Source organism: Mirounga leonina, unplaced genomic scaffold (assembly GCF_011800145.1).
Source record: "Mirounga leonina isolate KUSES-001 unplaced genomic scaffold, KU_Mleo_1.0 Mir_93, whole genome shotgun sequence".
Classification (NCBI taxonomy): domain Eukaryota; kingdom Metazoa; phylum Chordata; class Mammalia; order Carnivora; family Phocidae; genus Mirounga; species Mirounga leonina.
The window spans coordinates 51,670,010-51,692,394 of NW_023270854.1; the positions used below are offsets into that span (position 1 = coordinate 51,670,010).

Genomic DNA, 22,385 nt, shown 5'->3' on the forward strand with positions numbered 1-22,385 from the left:
ATACAAATATTTTGGTTGATGGGAGGCAGGAAGTGATGGAAATTCAATCTAGTGTCTTCTGTCTTCTCAATGACAGAAGAAAAAAAATTAACTACAGTAACTAATGATATCTTCTTTGCTTATAAGCTGCTGGACAGTTGTTTATTGAATGAATGAAAGAAATACTGGAGGAAGTATACCAAATATTAATAGCAGTTCTTTGGGATTATAGAATTATTAGTAATTGTTATTTTCCTTACTTTTTCCCATATTTATCACAATGGAAATGTATATTTTTGTAATGGGGTCGGGGAGGGGGGGAATGTTTAATTGGTGAAACTTTAGTAAAGCTCACATGAAAGTTAGAAGCTGCTCAGAGATTAAGTAAACATGATTTTGACCAAATGTGACTTCCTAGTGGAAGTTCTGATTATTTGGGTATCCAGTGGTCTTACCGCAAGTAAATTTAATGAAACAACTTGTTTAACTTAGCACTTACTTCAGAAGTAACATATCTTTAGACTGGAAGTTTATAGTGTAGGGGTCAAGGGCGAATCACCCCAAGATGTGCCACTCTGGCATGCAGCTTATTTAGTATATGTGCTGCCAAAGCGAGCACTGGCATGCAGCTTATTTAGAACTGAAAATATTCAAAACCCAAAAGACTCAGGAAGAAATATTGATCTCCACCTAACCCCTAACTGCCTAAAAGAATTTAAAGGACCTCCTCCCAGAAGGGAGCTATCACCATAGCTAACTACAGTATAATATAAACTAAGGATGGTAGACAGGGAGGAACTTTAGCAGTCTCTTTCTTAAAATTCCTCTCTATGTCCCATTTGTGTCTGTGTGGCCCAGCAAACATTTGTTTACCAAACATTTACTCTTCCATCTTCCTATGAATTGCTTTCCTTTTCTTGAAATCCCAGACCCCTACCCTCTTATGTTTAGTTCAGGATGACAAATATACTTCATTTTGCTTGTCTTTAGAATCTCATGTCTTTGTGGATTCCCCATACATACAAAATTATATTTGACTTTCTCCTGTTAATCAGTCTCATGTCACTTTAATTCTTAGACCAGCCAAAAGAACCTTAAGGGTAGAGAAAAATGTTTCCTGCTAAAGAATAGCTTTCGTAACTCTAGAGAGAGAGGAGAAAGAGAATCTTAAGCAGGCTCCATGACCAACACAGGGCTCAGTCCCACGACCCTGGGATCATGACCTGAGCTGAAATCAAGAGTCAGATGCTTAACCAACTGAACCACCCAGGCGCCCCTCTAGTCTTCAAATAACTTGAAAGTCAGGTGGTGTAGAAAAAGTCCTTGGAGTTAGAACATCTAGGTTGGAGTTCTGGGCATATGCTTGCTGCATGATCCTAAGTGAATAGCATTCATTCTAGCCAACTCTTCTCATTTGTAAAATAGGAAAGGAATATCCCTTACAAAGAGACTTTTGATAATTGAATGAGAAGTATATGCAAGTTTATCTAATAAATATATAGTCATTTTGCCATCCTATCGTATACCAAATAACAATTGCTTTACTGAATTTTTCCCAAAAATATGTATATGTAATTGTTTTGCAAATTCATATATGTGTTGAATCATCCTTTTAAAGAAAGATCCAGCTTATATATACCTTTTGCTATTTTCTATTTCCTACAGCAAATATCTTCTTGGTCTAGCTGGAAAACATTCCATATTAATTACTGGTATCAACTGGTATTAGCTGTATTAGCACTTGTTGGCAGGAAATGAATTTTGGAAACACTTTTTTTCTTCAGTTTTGGTTTCAACAGATCTTAAAGCTCAGACTTTAATAAGATTAAACGTGTTTATTATTCTTTGGAAGAATGCATTGACTAATAACCAGTTAGCAAACATCCAATAAAATCAATATGAAAACCTCTTTAACATCCTAGAAAGTAAACACACAAATGGAAAGCTAGATAACTAATAAAATAGATCAAATCTAAGTAAAGCTAGACTTCAAAACTAGAGGGCAAAAACAACTTATATGTATTAATATAAAAATGTTAAGAGTGTATATAACACATGTAATATTTATGTAATATATATGAGAGCTTAAAAATACTCCCACAGCAACTAGTGGAAAAGTTACTTGTATCCTTCTTTTACTGAGAATTAAGCCAGATTTTTGATTCCTATCGAATGCCACTCTGCATTTAAGTATTGTACATTTAAAAAATAATAAGTTTTTTTGTGTGTTTGTTTTTATTTAACTCCTCTCAGGGGAATAATAAATTCTGGGAACAAATGATAGGTGAGAATCCAAAAGGACTAGAAATAACATGGTCAGTCAATAATACGAAAGTTTTATAACTAAAATGTTTTTGATGTATGGTTATGATTTCTCAACCAAAGTTTTATTCTCCAAGTTAAATACAATGATAACAGAAAGCAGGAGAGGTGTAAGAACTCTGAAAGAAGAAGTTCAAAAGCTGGATGATCTTTACCAACAAAAAGTTAAGGTAAGAACTTTGCCACAGTTTGTATAGGTGAACCTTGACCTGTTCTGACATCTAACTAAATCTTTAAGCTATATCCTATAACTTGTGTTTAAGTTTAATCTTCTGAAGTTTATTATAAGGAGTTTTTTTTCCAGGATTTTTTTCCTGGAATTGGGCTGTTTCACACTAGAACACGTTTACTGTTCCATTAATATTTTAGACTTGAATATGAGATTCTGTATCCTTGTAAGACCAAAACATGTTTTAAATGTAGTCTCTTCTACCTTTTATAGAAATTTAGTATTAAGCACTCCTAAAGCATAAACCTTCGTTATATGATTGCCTGTAAAGAGTCATTGCAAACGGACAACTATCTTGGCCAAATTCCAAAGATCATTTATATGAAATTGGGAATGTAGGTAAAATAATAGGATTCATTTCCCACCACCTCTAATCCATCCACCTATGGCCAGCATTTTACTTAGGGAAGCACTCAGATGACTGCTCATTACCACTTATATAACTTAGGTGAAAATTTTAGTCATACCAATATTTTTTACTTAGTTACACCAACAAAGTATTAGGAATTGAAAACTTTCTCTTGGCCTTGTAGTGTATTTAGGGCCTATACATTTTGTTAAGCAGTGAGAAAATTTTAGAAAACACACGACAGTAATACGATCTACATATGAAATATGAGGCAATTGGTAATCATTTTTGTTCTTTCATATGTTGTCCATGACAGTACTTGCATTTTTCCTTTTTAAAGCACTTCAGTGAAAGGCTTTCATATTTCATCTTAAAAAACTTAGGAGTTGATGACTTTGGGCTCCTTTGCCTGTGCATAATGAATACATATGTGAAATGAAGGTAGTGTGAAAGTTACCCACATTTTTGCATATAAAAAGGCCTCTTGATGATCATAGGAAATATTTAAATCAGTATCTGATTTCTATATAGGCCTATTGAGAAGGTCATATTTAGGTTTACAGTATAAAATTCCCAAAGGAGCATTTTAAAATCTCTTACATGTAAAACAGTATACATTCTGAGAATACAAATGATGATGCAACCTGATTTTTTTTTAATATGTTACATATATTTGGTATGTAGAGTATATTTAGTATATGGAGTAGTGTAGTATATGGAATATACAGAACATAAACTTCAAAAACCATAACCATGCCCTTATCTTGATAGGAAGCTGAAGAAGAGGACAAAAAATGTGCCAGTGAGCTGGAGTCCTTGGAGAAACACAAACATCTGCTGGAGAGTGCTGTTAACGAGGGCCTCAGTGAAGCTATGAATGAATTAGATGCTATTCAGAGAGAGTAAGTTCATGTAACCAAGATTTATAATGTTTATTTTCAGATTAATTATTTAACATTTCTGTAAAACTAGATCTATGTTTATTAGCTTTAATTTATATTATAGAGCAATTTGGGGAAGAAGAGGTAACAAAAAGAGCTTGTAACTTGAAATACTGTCCCTAAACATATTCTGCTTCTATTAGAGCTCTTGGCCCCTAAGAAATCATTCATTTTTACATCTAATTAAGAAGCAGCTTTTAAACCCTGAAAACAGCATAAAATTTTCAGTCAACTGAAATACTTTGTTACTATTTTTAAGATATTTATACTTTCTAGAAATTATGTGTAAACTATATACTATAAATTGTATGGTCATTCTACTGTAACACTGTATGTGCCCTCATAATAATCACCACACTGCAAAATCATGCAGTAAAAAATCAGGACTTATAGTAAAATTGGGATTGGGTACAACACTTAAAATCTCTGTCAGTGACACACATAAGCAAAAGATGGGAACCTAACTAAAATGTTAGCACAATTGTACACATGTTAAATGGTTGAGAAATACATAATTGCTATGATAAATATGACACTTTATCTTAAAGAGACCTGAAGTTTGCCTGGGGAAAGGGGCATTCAAGGGGTTGCAGCTTGTAAATTATTGAGATGAGGTAGAACGATTATCTGAAATCAGATGGAAAGTTTTAATACCAGATGTGGATGCATGTGACTCATCACATAATGCAATGAACTGAGGGAGCTGGTACATGTTTGAGGTGTGTTTTTATATGTTTAGTGTATTCCTTTGCATCTGGATTCAGCTGCATGCAGTTTTCTGCATTCACCTAGTGTTTCTCAAGAAGGAAATGGCATAGGGCGCCTGGGTGGCTCAGTCGGTTAAGCGACTGCCTTCGGCTCAGGTCATGATCCTGGAGTCCCGGGATCGAGTCCCACATCGGGCTCCCTGCTCGGCGGGGAGTCTGCTTCTCCCTCTGACCCTCCTCCCTCTCATGCTCTCTGTCTCTCATTCTCCCTGTCTCAAATAAATAAATAAAATCTTTAAAAAAAAAGGAAATAGCATAAGGACACCTGTTGACTCAGTTGGAAAAACATGCAACTTTTTTTTTTTTTTTTAATAGCATGCAACTCTTGATCTCAGGATTGTGAGTTCAAGCCCCACATTGGGTGTAGAATTACTAAAATAAATAAATAAACTTTTAAAAAAAGGAAAGAGATGGCATAAACAGATACAAATTTTTGCATTATGGTCAAATTGCTATGTAATATATCAACCCAACTGGAACAAATACGTATTTCCAAACAAACAGCAGAACTAACTGTATATGTTATATTTCTTAGTTCTTCATTGTCAAGTTTTCCCTCTTGCTTTCCCTTATTATTTTAAAACTTACATTGGAAGAGTTTTAGCCACATTGTGTATTAACGGTAACTAAATGGTGACATCCCTTTTTTAAAGAGTATTCTGCCTTTGTGTATATAATTCTCTCATGAAACCTATATAAAGTCAATATACTGAATAGTTAATCCATAGGCTCTTTTTGTAGAAGTCTTAATTAAGTGGCCCTCAACTAAAAAAATCTGACTTTGAGGTTAGAAGTACAATCCTTAAGAAAAATCACACCTCTTCATTTTCTTATTTGTAGTTTAGGGATAAAAAACTCAGCTGAAGCTTTTTTTTTTTTTTTTTGGCTGCAGTCTGTTTTTAATTTGAATTTGCATGCCTAAAAGTGAGACTCCCACTCCCCTATTCAAATGTATTGAATGCCTTCTCCCTGAAAGCATTTAAGTTTACAGTCCTTTTGGAGACTCAATCAAGACCATTTGCTCCCAAGTTTTATATGTTAAAGCACAAGGTTTTGGTGCTGTTTTGTTCTGTTGCTTGCAAAAGATCTTTGAAATTTTTTTTCTGTTTTAATGGTTGAGAAGCAAACAGCACAAATACCAAGCACAGTCTGGTTTTATTGAATATGAAAAGGAGAAGTGAGCTAACTAGAACTGATGCATTAGGTTTTTTCATAGATAACTCAAACAAGAGTTTTTATTCTACAGATACCAACTAATTGTGCAAACCACAACTGAAGAACGACGAAAAGTGGGAAATAACTTGCAGCGTCTTTTAGAGATGGTTGCCACACATGTAGGGTCTGTGGAGGTAAGTGTATGAAGGTCTTTCCTACATTCTAATAAAGCTTTTTAAAACTACATTTCTGTTTTGTTTCTACAGAAATTAAATGATAAATTTTATTTCTGTGGAAAATATGTTCTAGTAAAAAGTTATCAAAAGAGTCCTTTTTAGTGGTGTGAAAGGAGCATCTGCATTTCATAAAGCAATCTGTTCACATAAACAACATATAATGGTATTTATTACATCAGTAGTATATAATGATGTGCCAGGCCACATTCTATATACTGAAAACATATCAGCACATTTAAGATTTCATTAAGATTAAGATGAAACAGCATGTGTTATGACAAATATTTTTCCTTTACGTTTATTTCATGTAAAGTACTGATAAAATATAGAATAAAGTACTTAAATGAAACATGAAGCATAGCTTAAAAGTTCAACAATAATACTATTCCTCCAACCTGCTGTACAGAGCCTAGAAGCCAAGATGAACTGCTAAACTTTAAAATTCCTGGATAGTGGCGCCTGGGTGACTCAGTCGTTAAAGCGTCTTGCCTTTGGCTCAGGTCATGATCAGGTCATGGTCCTGGGATTGAGCCCCGCATTATCGGGCTCCCTGCTCCGCGGGAAGCCCGCTTCTCCCTCTCCCTCTCCCCCTGTTTGTGATCCCTCTTTCGCTGTGTCTCTCTCTGTCAAATAAATAAATAAAATCTTAAAAAAATAAAATAAAATTCCTGGGTAGTCTATTAGGTGATAATATTATATTTCCAATTGTGAATGGTTTAAGAGAAAAAAACCTCATTTGTTAGGCTTCCATTTATTGAAAACAGAGCATGTGATATCCTACTTCCCCTCCCCTCTTTCTCCTGAAAGACATTGAGCTGCATTTTCTTGTTTGCCAGTGTTCTTCACTGCTTGGTGAAAAGAACTAAGAAAATATGCTGGATCCTACATCAGAAAACCTGGATTCTCCCCACTTAGTGGCTCTATAACCTTTCATAGATTCTTTTTCAATCAGTATTGTTAATTTGAACAACAGACCAGATAATTATATGAGTAATTACTTTCTTGTTCTCTCAGGGATGATGTATAATAAATGCATAAGAGGAAAATTCATTCACAGTCTGTGATGGTTGGCTCAAATTGAGAAAGTCTGTTTATATGTATCATTTTGCTTCTTTTGGTCTTCACTTTCTTCATCTGTATAATGAGAGGATTGTACTAAATCATTGCCAACATCCTTTGCATCTCTATCTATTATCTGTAACAATTAGTTTGACCTCAATGTTAATCCAATAGTGATTTATCACGAGGGATTTATATGAAAGGTAACCACAACTGTTAAAAGTTTTAATCAGTTAACATGAAGTTAGATTTGAAACCCTAATGATAATTACTTTTATTTGCTATTTAGTTCATTGTTGTTCAAGATCAGACTGCATTTACAGAGCACTTACTTTGCACTATGTAAAATTCGCAATCAGCCAGTGAACTATGAAAGGAGCCCCTAAAGTCAACCAATCATCTTTAAAACCTAATGTGGGGAAATTTTACAAGTGATAAAATTAGACTAGAGAAAACAGAGGACTGTGGATCTAGTGGTATCTTTAGATGGGATATTCTTCCTCTGAGCTAAAACTTTTCTTTGAGCAGTTCCTGATTGGAGCCCCATGCAGGTCCTGTATGTGGCTTGATAGTCTAGCCTAGGAGACAGCAAACTACAGCCCACAGACCAAATTGTGCCCACGGGCTGCTTTTGTAAATAAAGTTTTATTGGAACACAGATACTTCATTCACTTCCATACTCTTTATGGTTGCATTCCCACTACACTGGCAGGGTTGAGCAGTTGCAACAAAGGCCATTTGGCTTACAAAACCTAAAATATTTGTTATTTGGCCCTTTGCGGGAAAAGGATGCTGACTCCTGTTCCAGACTCCTACCTCCTTGAAGGGCACAAAATCTTTTTTGTCTGTTTAGATGTTAATAAATTATTATAAAGCTACAATAACGAACCCATTGTAGTACTGATGCATATAAACCAAGCTCTGATTCAGAGTCCAGAAGAAGATGGATGAGCATAGACAGGAAACTAATGTATAAGAGAGGTTGTATTGTAGACTAGTGGGGTAAAATGAATTGTTCTATTAATGGAGTTGGGATTCCTACCTAGACAAAAATCACTTCAAGATGGATTAAGAAGTTAATGTGAGGCTAAATTTATTTTTTTTAGAGAGAGAATGAGAGCTGGGGAGAGGGGCAGGGGAATAGGGAGAGAGAATCTTAAGCAGGCTCCACTCCCAGTACAGAGTCCGATGTGGGGTTCGATCCCACAACCCTGAGGTCATGACCTGAGCTGAAATCAAGAGTCAGACATTTAACTGACCGAGCCACCCAGGCACCCCAATGTGAGACTAAATTTTTAACTTTTAGAAAAATTATAGACACAGTCTTTACACCTCAGGAGTTGTAAAGGAGTTCTTAAATTAGACATGAGTTAAAACCACAAAAGAAATTATTTATAAATTCAGCTTTGTTAAAATTAAGATCTCTACATCAAAAGACAAAGAAAGACCAGAGGGGCACCTGGGTGGTTCAGTTGGTTAAGCTTCTACCTTCGGCTCAGGTTATGATCCCAGGGTCCTGGGATCAGCCCCGCATCCAGCTCCCTGCTTATCGGGGAGTCTGTTTCTCCCTCTCCCTCTGCCCCTCCCCCCCATCACTTTCTCTCTCTAAATAAATAAATGAAATCTTTAAAAAAAAAAAAAAAAGAGTGGAAAGACAAGCCACAAAACAGTAAATGATATTTTTTAAAACAACTAATAGCATCCAGATATATAATGACCTCTGGAAAATAAGTACAGAAGGTGGGCAAAAGACTTGAATGGGAATTTCACAGAAAGCTAAGGTGGCCAATAAACAGGAAAAGATCTACCACTTCCCACCCTCAGGAAATTGGCAAAAAAAATGAAAGTTTGAGAATACAAAATGCTAGCAAGAACGTGGAGAAATGCAAGTTTTCATTTATACTGCAGGGGTTGTAAATTGATGTTAACAATTTTAGAAAACAGTTTGGCAATCCCTAATAAAATGGTGCAATTCCGTTCTAGGTATTTAATTAAATGTTTACACTGTGTGCTGGAGTAATGTACTAGGTTGAATAGTATCCTCTCAAAATTCATGTGTATCCAGAATCTCATCATGTGACCTTATTTGAAAATAAGGTCTTTGTGGATGTCATTAGCTAAGATGAGGTCGTACTAGATTAGGGTAGGTCCTCAATTTAGGGACCGGTATCCTTATAAGAGTCCACGTGAAGATGGAGGCAGAAATTAGAGTGACACAGCGGTCAGCTAAGGATTGCCCAGAACTGCTAAAAGCTGGTAAGAGGTAAGGAAGGATTCTTCCCTAGAGCCTTCAGAGAAAGTGGCCCTGTCAGTATCTTGATTTTGGACTTCAAGCCTCCAAAACTGAGAAAATAAATTTCTGTTGCCTTAAGCCATCTAGTATGTTGAAATTTGTTATAGTATAATTGAAATAGTAAAAAACATAACCCAGTATATTAGTTTCCTGTTACTGCTATAACAAATTACTACCAACTTAATGGCTTAAAGCGACACATTTATTTCCTTATATATCTGGAGGTCAGGAGTACAAAATGGGCCTCCCAGACTGCAATCTTTCTAGAGACTCTAGGATGGAATTTATTTGCCTTTTCCCTTTTATAGAACCATCTATCCCCCCTTCATGCAGCCTCTTCATCTTCAAAGCCAACAGCACAACATCTTCTATCCCCTCTGACCACTCTTCTGTCCTTACGTTTTCTCTCTCTGACTCTCACATTGACATTGCTGATTCCCTCTTACCAGGACCCTTGTGATTACACTGGACCCACCAAGACAATGCAGAATGATCTCCTTTTCTCAAACTCCTTAATCACATCTGTCAAGTTCCTTTGCCCTGTAAGATAATGTATTCACAGGTTCTGGGGATTAGGCCATGGACATCTTTGAGGAGGCTGCTATTCAGCCTACCACACCTGGAAATAAATTAAAATTCATAAATAGTAAAATGGATAAATAAATATTGATATATTCATGCAATAGAAAACTATTTGGCAGTACATGAATAAATGAGCTATCTGCATTAACATCAATGAATCAAAACACTGAGTGGAAAAAAGTCAGAGTATTATATTTAATATCATTCAGTAAATATGAATGTTAAAACCAGGTACCACTAAACTATATTGTTTAGAGATACATACATACATATCAGTGGGGGGTGGGGGGGTAAAAGTATAAAGAAAAGCAAAACATCGTTGAGGAGAGTGGTTAGCTCTGGGAAGAAAAATGGGGATATGATTAGGAAAGGGCACAAAAAGGGATTCAAGAGTATCCCTTAAATTTCCTGTTCTTACAAATGTTACCACTTGTTTGTATATTTCACAGTTAAACTCTTTCTAAAAGAATTTAATGTTTTTTCATTAACAATTGCTCATTGTTTTCACTAGAAATATCTTGAGGAGCAGATTGCTAAAGTTGATAGAGAGTATGAAGAATACGTGTCTGAAGATCTCTTGGAAAATATTAGAGAGATTGGAGACAAGTATAAGAAGAAAGCTGCTCTAATTAAGCCTTCTGATGAATGAAGATAAAATATTGATTAAGCAAGAACTTTATTAACAGTGTAAATTTTTAAATGTCCTCTGTAGGTTTGAAAAATCTCTAACATATCTTATACCCCTCCCTACAATGAAGTCTTATGACCATATCTTCCCAAGCCAGTGAAATATTTTTATATCTTTTATAAATCTAGTTCATTAATTTAAAGTATGTATAACCTGAAATTATGATAACTTGTTTTTTTGTTATCTTTAGATGTGAAAGACTAGTTATATTATGTATCCAGAGTTAATAAAATTATATCAACAAAGTGTGTTTTCCCCTGATTTCTCAACCTAACTTCAGATGGTTAGAAGATAGTTATTTTGATCTAAACCAGGAATCAGCAAACTGTGGGCCAAATGCAGTCACATCCAATCATTGATATATCATCTATGACTGCTTTCACTCTATAGTGGCAATGTTTATTATATGGGACAGAGACCATATGGCTGCAGAGCCAAAAATGTGTACTATCTGGCTCTTTACACAAAGTTTGCCAATCCCTGGTATAAGCTATACAAAGGTTGGGGCTCTTTAAAAAATGTATTCCAACTCATTCCTTATTCAGAGCCAAGAAGCTAAATTTCTTTCTGGCTTCATGCCACCATTACTCTGAAATGAGCAGAAGAATATGGAATGTGAAAATCAGAAGAAATAATAAAATAGTTCAATCCCCTCATTTTAGAGATGAGAATTCATTTCTACAAATGTTCTGATTTACCTCTGGTCACACCTCTTTGTAGGGGTAGAAGTCACACAGGAACTTACTTGTAACAGTACACAATCCTGACTGTGTACAGCCAGCCACAGGAGCTGTAAGATAGGAATTTTCTGGATGGTGAGGAAGTCATGTTAGAACGTAAGATTATTTGGTCTAAATTGTTAGGAAGCTCCTCACATTCAGCTGATATCTGCCCCTAGTTGAACTTTCTATTCAAAGTTATTACAACTCATGCAAGTCAAAATGAAGAGCATGATAAAATGAAACAATATAAAAACCCAAAATGGAATTCCACCAAAGCTTTATGAAAGAACAGCATGCAGCCTGAGAGGGTGGGATGAACAAAAACAGGTTATAGTTAGGAGATAATAGGACAAGATTAATAGTTGCCAATGTACTCACGAATCTTGGCCATTAACATCCAACAGAACTTTCTTCAGTGATGGAAATATTTTATCTGCACTATCCAGTATGATACCAGCCATATGTATCTATTGTGCATTCAAATGACCTCTGTTTATGACAAAGACAACTCAGACTTTGCCCCTCAAAAGTGTGGTATGGAAACAGCAGCATTAGCATCACCAGGGAGTTCGTGTTTTAGTTAAAAACACAGACTCTTGGCCCCACCCAAACCTACTGAATCAGAATCTGAACCTTTCATAGTGTATTGACAAACTATACTTATTTAAATTTTTCGGAAGTTTTGACATCCATATACACCTATAAAATCATCACAAACTGATGAATAATATCCATCACCACTAAAAGTTTCCTTGTGGCCCTTTGCAATCTTGTCTCTTTCCCCTGACACTTGCCCATCTATCCCCAGGCACGCACTGATCTCCTTTCTGTTATTATAGATCAGTAGAATAATATGTACGCTTGTATGGCTTCTTTCAGAATATTTTGAGATCCAAGATTATTTTGAGGTCCACATTGCATTGAGTATCAGTAGCTCATTCCTCTTTGCTGACTAGTGTTCATTATATGAATATACTGAGTTTGTTTATCTGATGGACATTTAGATTCTTTAGTTTTTGCCTTACAAATAAAGTCATTTATTTGTACATTCATGTTCAAGTGTTTGTATGGACATATGCTTTCATTTCTCTTGGGTAAATACCTAGGATTGGACTGGCTAGTTCATACAGGGTAGGTGCATATTTGACTTTTATGAAATTTAGATAATGTTTTCTGAAGTGATGGTACCATATGTTCCTACCTGCAATGTATGAGACTTCCAGTTGCTCCACATCCTCACCCACATGTGGTATGGCCAGTCATTTTAATTTCAGCCATCCTAAGGGGGTGTGGCTCTATCTCATTGTGATATTAATTTGCACTTCCCTAACGTTAAGCATTTTGTCATATGTTTATTTGTCAGCCACGTATCATCATGGTGAAGTGTCTCTTCAAATATCGGCCCATATTTTTACTGGATTGTTTCTTATCAAAAAAGCCCAATTTATTGCTTCTTTTATACTTTCTGCATTTTGTGAAGTTTTCAAGGTATCTTTGCCAGCATCAATATGATTTTCATCTATATTTTATTCTAGAAGTTTAATGGGCTTGACTACTGAATCAAAATCGGAATCCAAACCTGAATCTTTAAAAGGTCCCCAAGTTGTTCATATGTACATTAAAATTTGAGATGTACTACTTTAAAAGTGACCACTAGTTAAGTATTATTCATAGTATAATACTATTTAATAGTGACTTTATTTTTTTTTAAGATTTTATTTATTTGCCAGAGAGAGCGACAGCGAGTGAGGGAACACAAGCAGGGGGAGTGGGAGAGGAAGAAGCAGGCCTCCCGCTGAGCAAGGAGCCCGATGCGGGATTCTATCCCAGCCCTGGGATCATGACCTGAGCCGAAGGCAGATGCTTAAACAACTGAGCCACCCAGGTATCCCTAATAGTGACTTTAGAAATGACAGAAAAGACATACTAAGTTCAAACAAAATGACTGCCTAAGCACAACCTAGAACATGTTCAAGAGACAAAAGTGATCAGTAAATTTGCAGTAAACTTTTCACTCAACATTTTTTACCTCACTCTATAGTTTTCTTCTAAATTCCTAAGGACATGCTTATCTTCAGAACTAACACCACTGAGGTAGATATTATTCCAGTTAAAAATTCCAAGAATCCTAGAGTCAGAAAAGGCTTTAGATATACAGTTCAACCTCACAATCAATAAGGAATACCAACCTTGGCATTTTTGGTAGATGGCTTACCTAGTCCTGAATACTTCCAGGGAGTATTCCAAATTGCTAATTATTTCAAAGCATCTCATGGTTGAGCAATGCTACTTGCCAGGAAGTTCTCTATCTTATATTGGCCAAAACCTGCCTTCATGTAATTCATTCCACCTTTTTGTCATAGATTGTTGAGTTATCAGTTTCCAGTTACATTTAGGGATATCAGTTATCTATTATTGTCTTATGTTTGACTCTGTGTTTGATTAACTCAATCTTTTCTCAATTATTTTAATCTCTTTGTTATTCTACCTTGCTTTCAATGTTACTAATACAAATAACCCCCTTCACACAAATTCCCTAGCTAATATTTTACTATATTTATCATTCTTTTCCCCTTTCTTATTAACCTTTTTTTTAATCTATCTTAACTCACTTGTAAGTTGCAGATGTGATACCGCTTTACCTCTAAATATTTCAGTCTATATTTCCTAAAAACAATGACAATCTCTTAGACAACCATAGGACAATTATCAAAAACGGGGGCACCTGGGTGGCTCAGTAAGTTAAGCGTCTGCCTTCGGCTCAGGTCATGATTCCGGAGCTCCAATCGAGCCCCACGTAGGGCTCCCTGCTCAGTGGGGAGTCTGCTTCTCCCCCTCCCTCTGCTCTTCTCCCCCCCTCTACCCCCTTGGCTTGTGCTCTCTCTCTCGCCCACTCTCTCAAATAAATAAATAAAATCTTAAAAAAAAAAGACAATTATCAAAAACAAAATTAATATTGGTACATTAGTACCTAATCTACAGAATGTACTCGACTTTTGCCAATTGTCCTTTATTAGGATTTTTTTCCAGGGCGCCTGGGTGGCTCAGTCGTTAAGCGTCTGCCTTTGGCCCAGGTCATGGTCCCAGGGTCTTGGGATCGAGCTCCGCATCGGGCTCCCTGCTCCACCGGGAGTCTGCTTCTCCCTCTCCCACTCCACCCCACTGCTTGTGTTCCTGCTCTCGCTGTTTCTCTCTCTGTCAAATAAATAATTTAAAATTTTAAAATTTTTTTTAAAAATAAGATTTTTTTCCTAGTCCAGGATCCATTCCAGGATCACACTACCAATAGTTGTCAAATCTATTTACTCTACTTTATGATGGAAGAGCTGGTCATTACATCTTTGACTTTCATGATCTTGGCATTTTTGAAGAGTCCAGTCAATTTATATAGACTGTCCCTTAATTTTTGCTTAATTTATTCTCACAGTTAGATAGGATATGTTTCTTGCAGGACACCACAGAAATAATGTTACATTCTTTTCAGTAAATTGCATCAAAAGGCACATGATATTTATTGGTACCATTAATGTAATTTAATCACTTGATTTTGTTAGTATGTGCAGTTACGATTTTCCCCTTTGTAATTAAGAAGTGAGGAGGAGGAGTGGCTCAGTCGGTTAAGCATCCTACTCTTGATTTCAGTTCAGGTCATGATCTCAGGGTTGTGAGATGGAGCCCCATGTCAGGCTCTGCACTGGGCAGAGATACTCTCTCTCCCTCTCCCTCTGCCCCTCCCCCAATTCTCTCTCTCCCTCCCTCTGTAAAAAAAAAAAAAAAAGGTGGGGAGGCTACTTTGGGACTATGTAGATATTTATCATTAAGCTTTCACCTACTAGTTTTAACATCTATGTCTCTTGAATGAATTACTACTGTGATAATTGCCCAAAAAAAATGATTTTTTATTGAGAAATAATTGACATATTAGTTTCAGGTGTACAACATAATAATTTAGTATTTGTGTATATTGCAAAATGATCACCACAATAAGTCTAATTAACATTCATCATCACACATTTACACATTTTTCTTGTGATGAGAACTTTTAAGATGTACACTCTAAACAGCTTTCAAATATACAATACAGTGTTGTTAACTATAAATGTCCTGCTATACATTAAGTGATTTTTAAATTTCTAATTCTAGAAATTTTTAGGTGCAAAGTGATTTTTAACTTCTAATTCTATTATTCATTACTTCTATACTAATCACTTGGCATTCTACTCTAAGAAAGAACTTTCCCTTCTCTCCTATTTATTTATATCAGTATGGACCCATGGATTCTTATATTAATCAATGGGTTATAATCTATAACTATCATTATTTATTTTGATGTTTAAATTGTCCCAGGTTTGACGAGTGGGAGCCCCCTTCAGGCTGACTTCTCTATCCTTTTTGACATTTCTCTGTCATTCTTTGAGTATTTACTTGCTTTCTGGCACAATCCAATATTTCAGGCCCAGTCTTTACTTTCCCTGCTCAATCCCTGGAATTGACCAGTTCTCCAAGGATGACTGGTCCCTTTTAATGGACAATAATATTTGGAAACCAAAACCTAAGCACTGTATGTGTTCATTGCTCCTAACATGCCAATGTTTCCAGGCCTTCCCCAAGGACAGAGCTAGAAAATATAAGTATTGAGAGGCTGCCAGGAAGATGGTGGAGTAGGATGACCCTGTGCTTACCCCTTGCCACGTGGTGGCCTAGAGAGCACCCACATCGGCATAAATAACCCAGAAAGCAACCCGAAAACTGGCAGAACAGACTCTGCAGCCCGGCATACACAAGAGGCCACAGTGAAGCAGATCTACCCCCTCTGATCGCTCTTGGCAAGATCCCATCAAAGCAGTGCCACAAGCCTGGCAGTGTGCGTGCAGCCCAGACAAGGGCCAGCACCACTCCAAAGTGAGTCCTGCTCCAGGGAGAGGGGAAGATAACCACACACCAGTCTGACTCTGACCCCACCAGTGGGCTGGGGCCAGGCAGCTGGTCTGATCACAGGCCCCACACACCAACAAAAGCTTCTCAAGGGACAACACAGGGAAAGTGCCTGCAGTTTGGTACTACTTCATCTCTGGCAAACACCTGGTCTGACTCAACTCAAGCCCAAGGCAGCCCCGGACCAGCCCACTAACACGACAAGCACCAGACTCTACCCACAACAGGCAGAGAGCCATCACAGGCTGGACTGAAGGCAAACACATCCCAGCCATAATGGTAGGAGACCCCTGTAGCAACACACATAGGAGACCCCCTGAAGCACCATTTTCCTGTGAAAAGGAGACATTGAGCTGCAGGACCTCTTCTTCATAAAGCCACTACCTTCAAGTGTAGGAGACGTAGCTGACTGATGAATCACTGAACTCTACCTCTGAAACTAATAATACACTATATGTTAACTAATTGAATTTAAATTAAAAAAAGGAAATCCCCCAAAAAAGAAAATATAAGTATTTATATACATACACATATCTATATAGTTCTATCTGTATTAATATATTACAAACCATGAGTTCATATCAATATCTCCAGTTCCACTCTAGTACCACACAGGTGCTTAACACAGAGAAACAGACATAGCAATAGACAGAATGAGGAGACAGAGGAATATGTCCCAAATGAAAGAGCAGAACACAATCAGAGCAGGAGACCTAAGCGAAATGGAGATAAGTAATATGTCTGATAGAGAATTTAAAGTAATGCTCATAAAGATACTCACTGGACTTGAGAAAAGAGTGTAGAACTTCCATGAGACCCTCCACCAAGAGATATGAGACATAAAAAAGAACCAATTAGAGCTATTGGACTCACTAAATGGAAATAAAAATAGACCACCTAGAATAAATAGCAAACAAGAGGAAGTAGAAGAACAGATCAGCCACCTGGAGGACAGAGTAATAGAAAGTAAGCTGAGCAGATGAGAGGGGGAAAAAATACGCAAAATGAGAATAGACCCAGAGAACTCAGCAACACTGTCAAGCATAACAGTCACATGATAGGGATCCCAGAAGGAGAAGAGTGAGAAAAGGGGGCAGAAGATTTGTCTGAAGAAATAATAGCTGAAAACTTCCTGAATCTGGGGAAGAAAAAAGAAATCCAGATCCAGGAGGCACAGAGAGCCCCCAACAAAACCAACCCAAAGAGGTCTGCACCAAGACACAAAGTAAATAAGAATGGCCAAAAGTAGTGATAAAGAGAGAATTTTAAAAGCAGCAATAGCAGTTACATATAGGGGAAACCCCACAAGGCTATCAGTGGGTTTTTCAGCAGAAACTCTGCAGGCCAGAAGAGAGCAGCATGATCAATTGAATACTCTATCCAGCAAGGCTTTCATTTAGAATAGAAGGAGAGATAGAGTTTCTGAGAAAAACAAAAGTTAGAAGCAAAACCAGCCACGTCCCTGTCACACACTATGCCATCGGCCTGTAGGTCCCAAATTCACAGTCCAGCCACCCTCCTGCCCGAGTCAACATGCAGGGTCTGCCACCTGCTCAATGCCAAGTCAACACGCCTTCACCTCGATTGCCAAGGGCTCAAACTGGCATTCTTCCTCTCAAATTCCAGCCCCTGTGCTCAAGTTTATGCACAAAAGTGGGCATAATTATAACAGCAGAATGAAGCAACCTGAACAGTGACACTAATTCTGTGGAATATATAATGGATAAAAGGAGTGTGCTAGGCTGAGAATATCTCTAACAAACACATCAAAGGACAATACATATGGCATGATTCCAGTTAGTAAAAGAAACAAACCTGGGAAAAATAAAATAAGATGAAAACAGAGAGGGAGACAAACCATAAGATACTCTTAACTATAGGAAACAAACAGTGTTGCTAGAGGACTGGTGGGTGTAGGGATGGGGTAACTGGGTGATGGACATTAAGGGGGGCACATGATGGAATGAGCACTGGGTGTTCTACACAACTGATGAATCACTGAACTCTACCTCTGAAACTAATAATATACTATATGTTAATTAATTGAATTTAAATTTAAAAAAGGAAACCCCGCAAAAAGAAAATATAAGTATTCATATACATACACATATCTATATAGTTCTATCTGTATTAATATTACAAACCATGAGTTCATATCAATATCTCCAGTTCCACTCCAATACCAGGTGCTTAATACATAGGCTCAATAAGCAAGAATTGGCTTAGGGACACTTTTTCAGAATATGGAATTTAATACCCTGGAAAGGACCCCAGCTGATGTGGTAAACTCATGGATGAGGAGGCTGGAAGAGATGATGCCTAATTCTCAGACAAGTGGAAATGCCTCAGTTGTTCTGGTAGAGAGTAGAAATAGAAATAGAAGAAATAGAAAGGCTGAGTGAAGTGAGAATGCTGTAATACACAACATAAAGCCAGAAGAGCCCCCAAAGTTTCAGAGGAGGACCTTGAGGACAACCCATGCATGAAGGCCACAAGGAATGTCCTGGTGAGAAGGGCAGTAGTATCACTAGAAAGTTCAGTGGTAGCTCTTCTATAGACTGGGTTGACAGAGGAAGAGGCAGGCATAGCGCTGAGCTCATGAACATCCATGGGGATAATGGAGCTCTAAAGTAACAAAGGCCAGGAAGCTGCCCATAGTGATGGACAAGGTCAGAAAAGCGGTTGAAGGGGCTTAATCTGAAGAAGTTGTGGAGGTGGTTAATAGAGATGGTGTCCCTAGGGGCAAAAGAGTAGGACAGAACTATACTCTCCTACTCTCTGTGATAATAAAGTCCAAAGAAATATACGAAGGAGGGGGTAATTTTTTTTTAATTCATAAACTATTTTTTAGAGTAGTTTTAGGTTAACAGTGAAATTGAACAAGTATGGTTTTTTTAACTCTACAATCAGCAAAAAGCAAGAATACTAGAGCAGGGGGCTAAGGGTGGTCATAACCCTATAAAAAGTCATAATCCCTTGCTCAGTTCCCAGATCTGGGCCATTTTCAGATCTGAATCCCATTGACTGAAGAGGTAGCTGAGTCTCTAGAAGGAAGGACCTAGCAACATCATGGCAAATGTATACAATGATGAGGGGCCCCTGGGTGGCTCAGTCGTTAAGTGTCTGCTTTCGGCTCAGGTCATGATCCCAGAGTCCTGGGATCGAGCCCCACGTCAGGCTCCCTGCTCTGCAGCAAGCCTGCTCCTCTCTCTCCCGCTCCCCCTGCTTGTGTTCCCTTTCTCGCTGTGTCTCTCTCTGTCAAATAAATAAATAAAATCTTTTTAAAAAAAATGTATAAGGTGATGATTTCCCCAGTCCTTCCCCCAAAGGGACCCATAGCCAATTACTTAAGTGATTGTACAGTGTGAGAAGAAGACTAACCAGACTGTTTTAGGACTATTTGACACAGGATCTGAGTTAACATTAATCAAAAGCACCAACACAGATGGCCCCTCTATGAGAGTTGGACTAATTAATGGAGGACTAATTAATGGAGTCCTGGCTAAAATCTGACTCATCATATACCCATTGGGTCTATGGACCCACCCAAAGGTCATTTCCTCAAACCCCAAGTACATAACTGAAATTGGTATATTTGGGATTTGGAGTATACCCCACAACCCCAATATGCAAGCATAAAAGCTGTAATAGTGTGGAAAGCCATGTGGAAACTGCTGAAACTACCAGCTTCGCCAAGATAGTAAATAAAAATAACATCATATACCAGGGACGATGGCAGACATTAATGCCACCATTAAAGACCTGAAGGATTCAAAGGTGGTGAAGGATTCACTATCATATCTCCATTTAATTCACCAGTCTGGCTCTCTCAGAGATGGCCCCTGGAGAATGACATAGATTAAAACGATGAATAAATTTACAGGTGTAAATGAAAAACCTTTTCCAATTCAAAGCAAGTAATGACCCACCGTGTTCTGGCAGGGAAATATCAGGCAAGAAAGGAAACTGAGTGAGAAGGCTTGGACTTTGCCAACCCTATAAGACTAGCAAGACAGAAATAACAAGTGGTCCAAGAACCCTTGCCAGCCTCTAGAGAAATCCTGGAATAGTCAGTTCTTACACATTAATACTCTGCACATATCAAGAAATTGATGGTCTTGCAAATTCTCACCAAGCCAATGGATTTCTCTTCTATAAACCTGTTCTTTCACCTTAGTTAGAAAGCAACTAAGCCACATGTACTAAGGATTTAAATCAAAGATATATGCAGGGTTTTAAACATATACAAGGGAACACTTAACTTGAATACAACATCAAAGTCGGCAGCAAATTCTACAATCCAGTGCTAATAATAGATACAACCTTCAATGATAACTTTCTTTCAAAGGTTTATTCCAGTTTCATGAGGCCAGCAGGAGGGGAGGCAAACGTATACTTCTGAGGCACCTCATGCAGCAAATGCAGTGAATCTTCTTGCAGACCATGTAGAAACATCTGCAGTGAATGATGGGGGGGCCCGACTTGTCCTTCTTCTGCTTGCTGATCCACATCTGCTGAAAGGTGGACAGTGAGGCCAGGATGGAGTCTCTAATCCACACTAAGTATTTACTTTCAGGAAGAATGATGATCTTGACCTTCATTGTGCCGCGAGCCAGGGCAGTAATCTATTTCTGCATCTTATTGGCAATGTCAGAGTACATGATGGTCCCACCAGACACACCATGTTGACATACAGGTCCTTCTAAATGTCAACATCACACTTCATGATGGAGTTGAAGGTAGTCTCATGGATATGGTCTCACAGGACTCAATACCCAGGAAGGAGAAATGAAAGAGCTTCTCTGGACACCAGAGCCACTCATTGCTCATGTGATCACCTGGCTATCTGGATGCTCATAATTATCCTGGTAGGAGGAAGAAAAAATGGTGGCCATCTCCTGCTGCAAGTCCAGGGTGACACAGCAGAGTTCTCCTTGATTTTTGCTCAGTGGTGGAGGTGAAGCTGTTGCCATGCTCCATGAGGATCTTCATGAGGAAGTCAGCCAGGTCCCAGCCAGCAAAGTCCAGACCCAGGATGACTGAGGTTGGGTGTAGCCCTAGTAGATCCCTAGGGCCCATGACAATACCAGAGGTGTGAGCAGACACATAAAGGGATAGCACAGCCTGGATGGCCATGCACATGACCCAGGTGTTGAAGGTCTCAAACATGATCATAGTCATCTTCTGTCTGTTGCTAGGTTCAGGAGTGCCTCAGTCAGCAGTCCCAGGTGCTCCTCCAGAGCAACATGTAGCTCATTATAGAAGGTGTGGAGCCAGGTTTTCCCCAATTCAGTTGGTGATGATGCCGTGCTCCATGTAGTACTTCATGGTCAGGGTACAGCAATTGCTCTGGGCCTTGTCACCCATGTAGCTGTCCTTCTGCCTCATGCTCACCATGACGCCCTGGTGTTGGGTGCCTGACAATAAATGGGAACACGTCTAGGGGTCATCATCCCCAGCAAAGCCAACTTTATGCATGTCAAAGCCATTGTCAATGGCTAGTGTGGTGATTTCTTCCTGCATTGCAATCTGTGGAGGCTGGGAGCAGAGGAGCCAGGAGGCTGAGACACAGGAACACGTGGAGTGCAGGCTGGCTGCAGCAAGTGACATCACAAGTCTGTGTATGTTATCATTGTCTACAGTTTCAGTTGGTGACTTCTCTTTGTTCTAAGCATTGTTTAAAACAGTTTTAAATTTCCACAAAGTTTTGTCCCTCTGATTTTTATTAAATTTTAGTTAAGTTGTGTTGTAATTAGAGAATACTGTCTTTACTGTTTACTGTTCGGACTTTGCTGAGGCTTTTCTTTGTGGCCTAATAGTTTTTGTGAGTATTCATGGGCAATTGAAAGAGAAGTGTATTCCCTTTTTAGGATATTTAATTGGACATATTATCAATCAGATCTACCTTATCAACTATATAACTAAGGTTTCCATAATTATTTTTTATTTACTTGAGAAACAGAAAGACTAAGTAATTTTATCAAGTTCTTGTTAGTAAGTGGTAATGTTCTTTAGGGAAGGGCAAAACTGAATTGAGGCAGTTTGACTTCAGAACCTCAACTCTTAATTATATCATGCTGACTTGTGTGGGTATTCATTAGATTTTTCTCTGTGTGGCATCACTGGGG

General features: G+C 37.9%; 1 protein-coding gene and 1 pseudogene across 3 annotated transcripts in view; one reads left to right on the top strand and one right to left on the bottom strand.

The window, feature by feature from the left end:
- The window catches only part of NDC80 (NDC80 kinetochore complex component), a 48,111-nt gene extending 37,282 nt beyond the window's left edge, over window positions 1–10,829 (top strand). For all 3 annotated transcript variants that reach the window (XM_034996326.1, XM_034996325.1, XM_034996327.1), the window contains 4 exons: window positions 2,379–2,471; window positions 3,651–3,781; window positions 5,834–5,936; window positions 10,424–10,829. In XM_034996326.1, the coding sequence (XP_034852217.1) occupies window positions 2,379–2,471; window positions 3,651–3,781; window positions 5,834–5,936; window positions 10,424–10,561 (465 nt within the window). In that variant the 3' untranslated portion in view covers window positions 10,562–10,829. The remainder of the gene's footprint in view (window positions 1–2,378; window positions 2,472–3,650; window positions 3,782–5,833; window positions 5,937–10,423) is intronic.
- Window positions 10,830–20,618: 9,789 nt separating this feature from the next.
- LOC118004756 lies at window positions 20,619–21,780 on the bottom strand (annotated as a pseudogene).
- Between the last annotated feature and the right edge of the window lie 605 nt (window positions 21,781–22,385).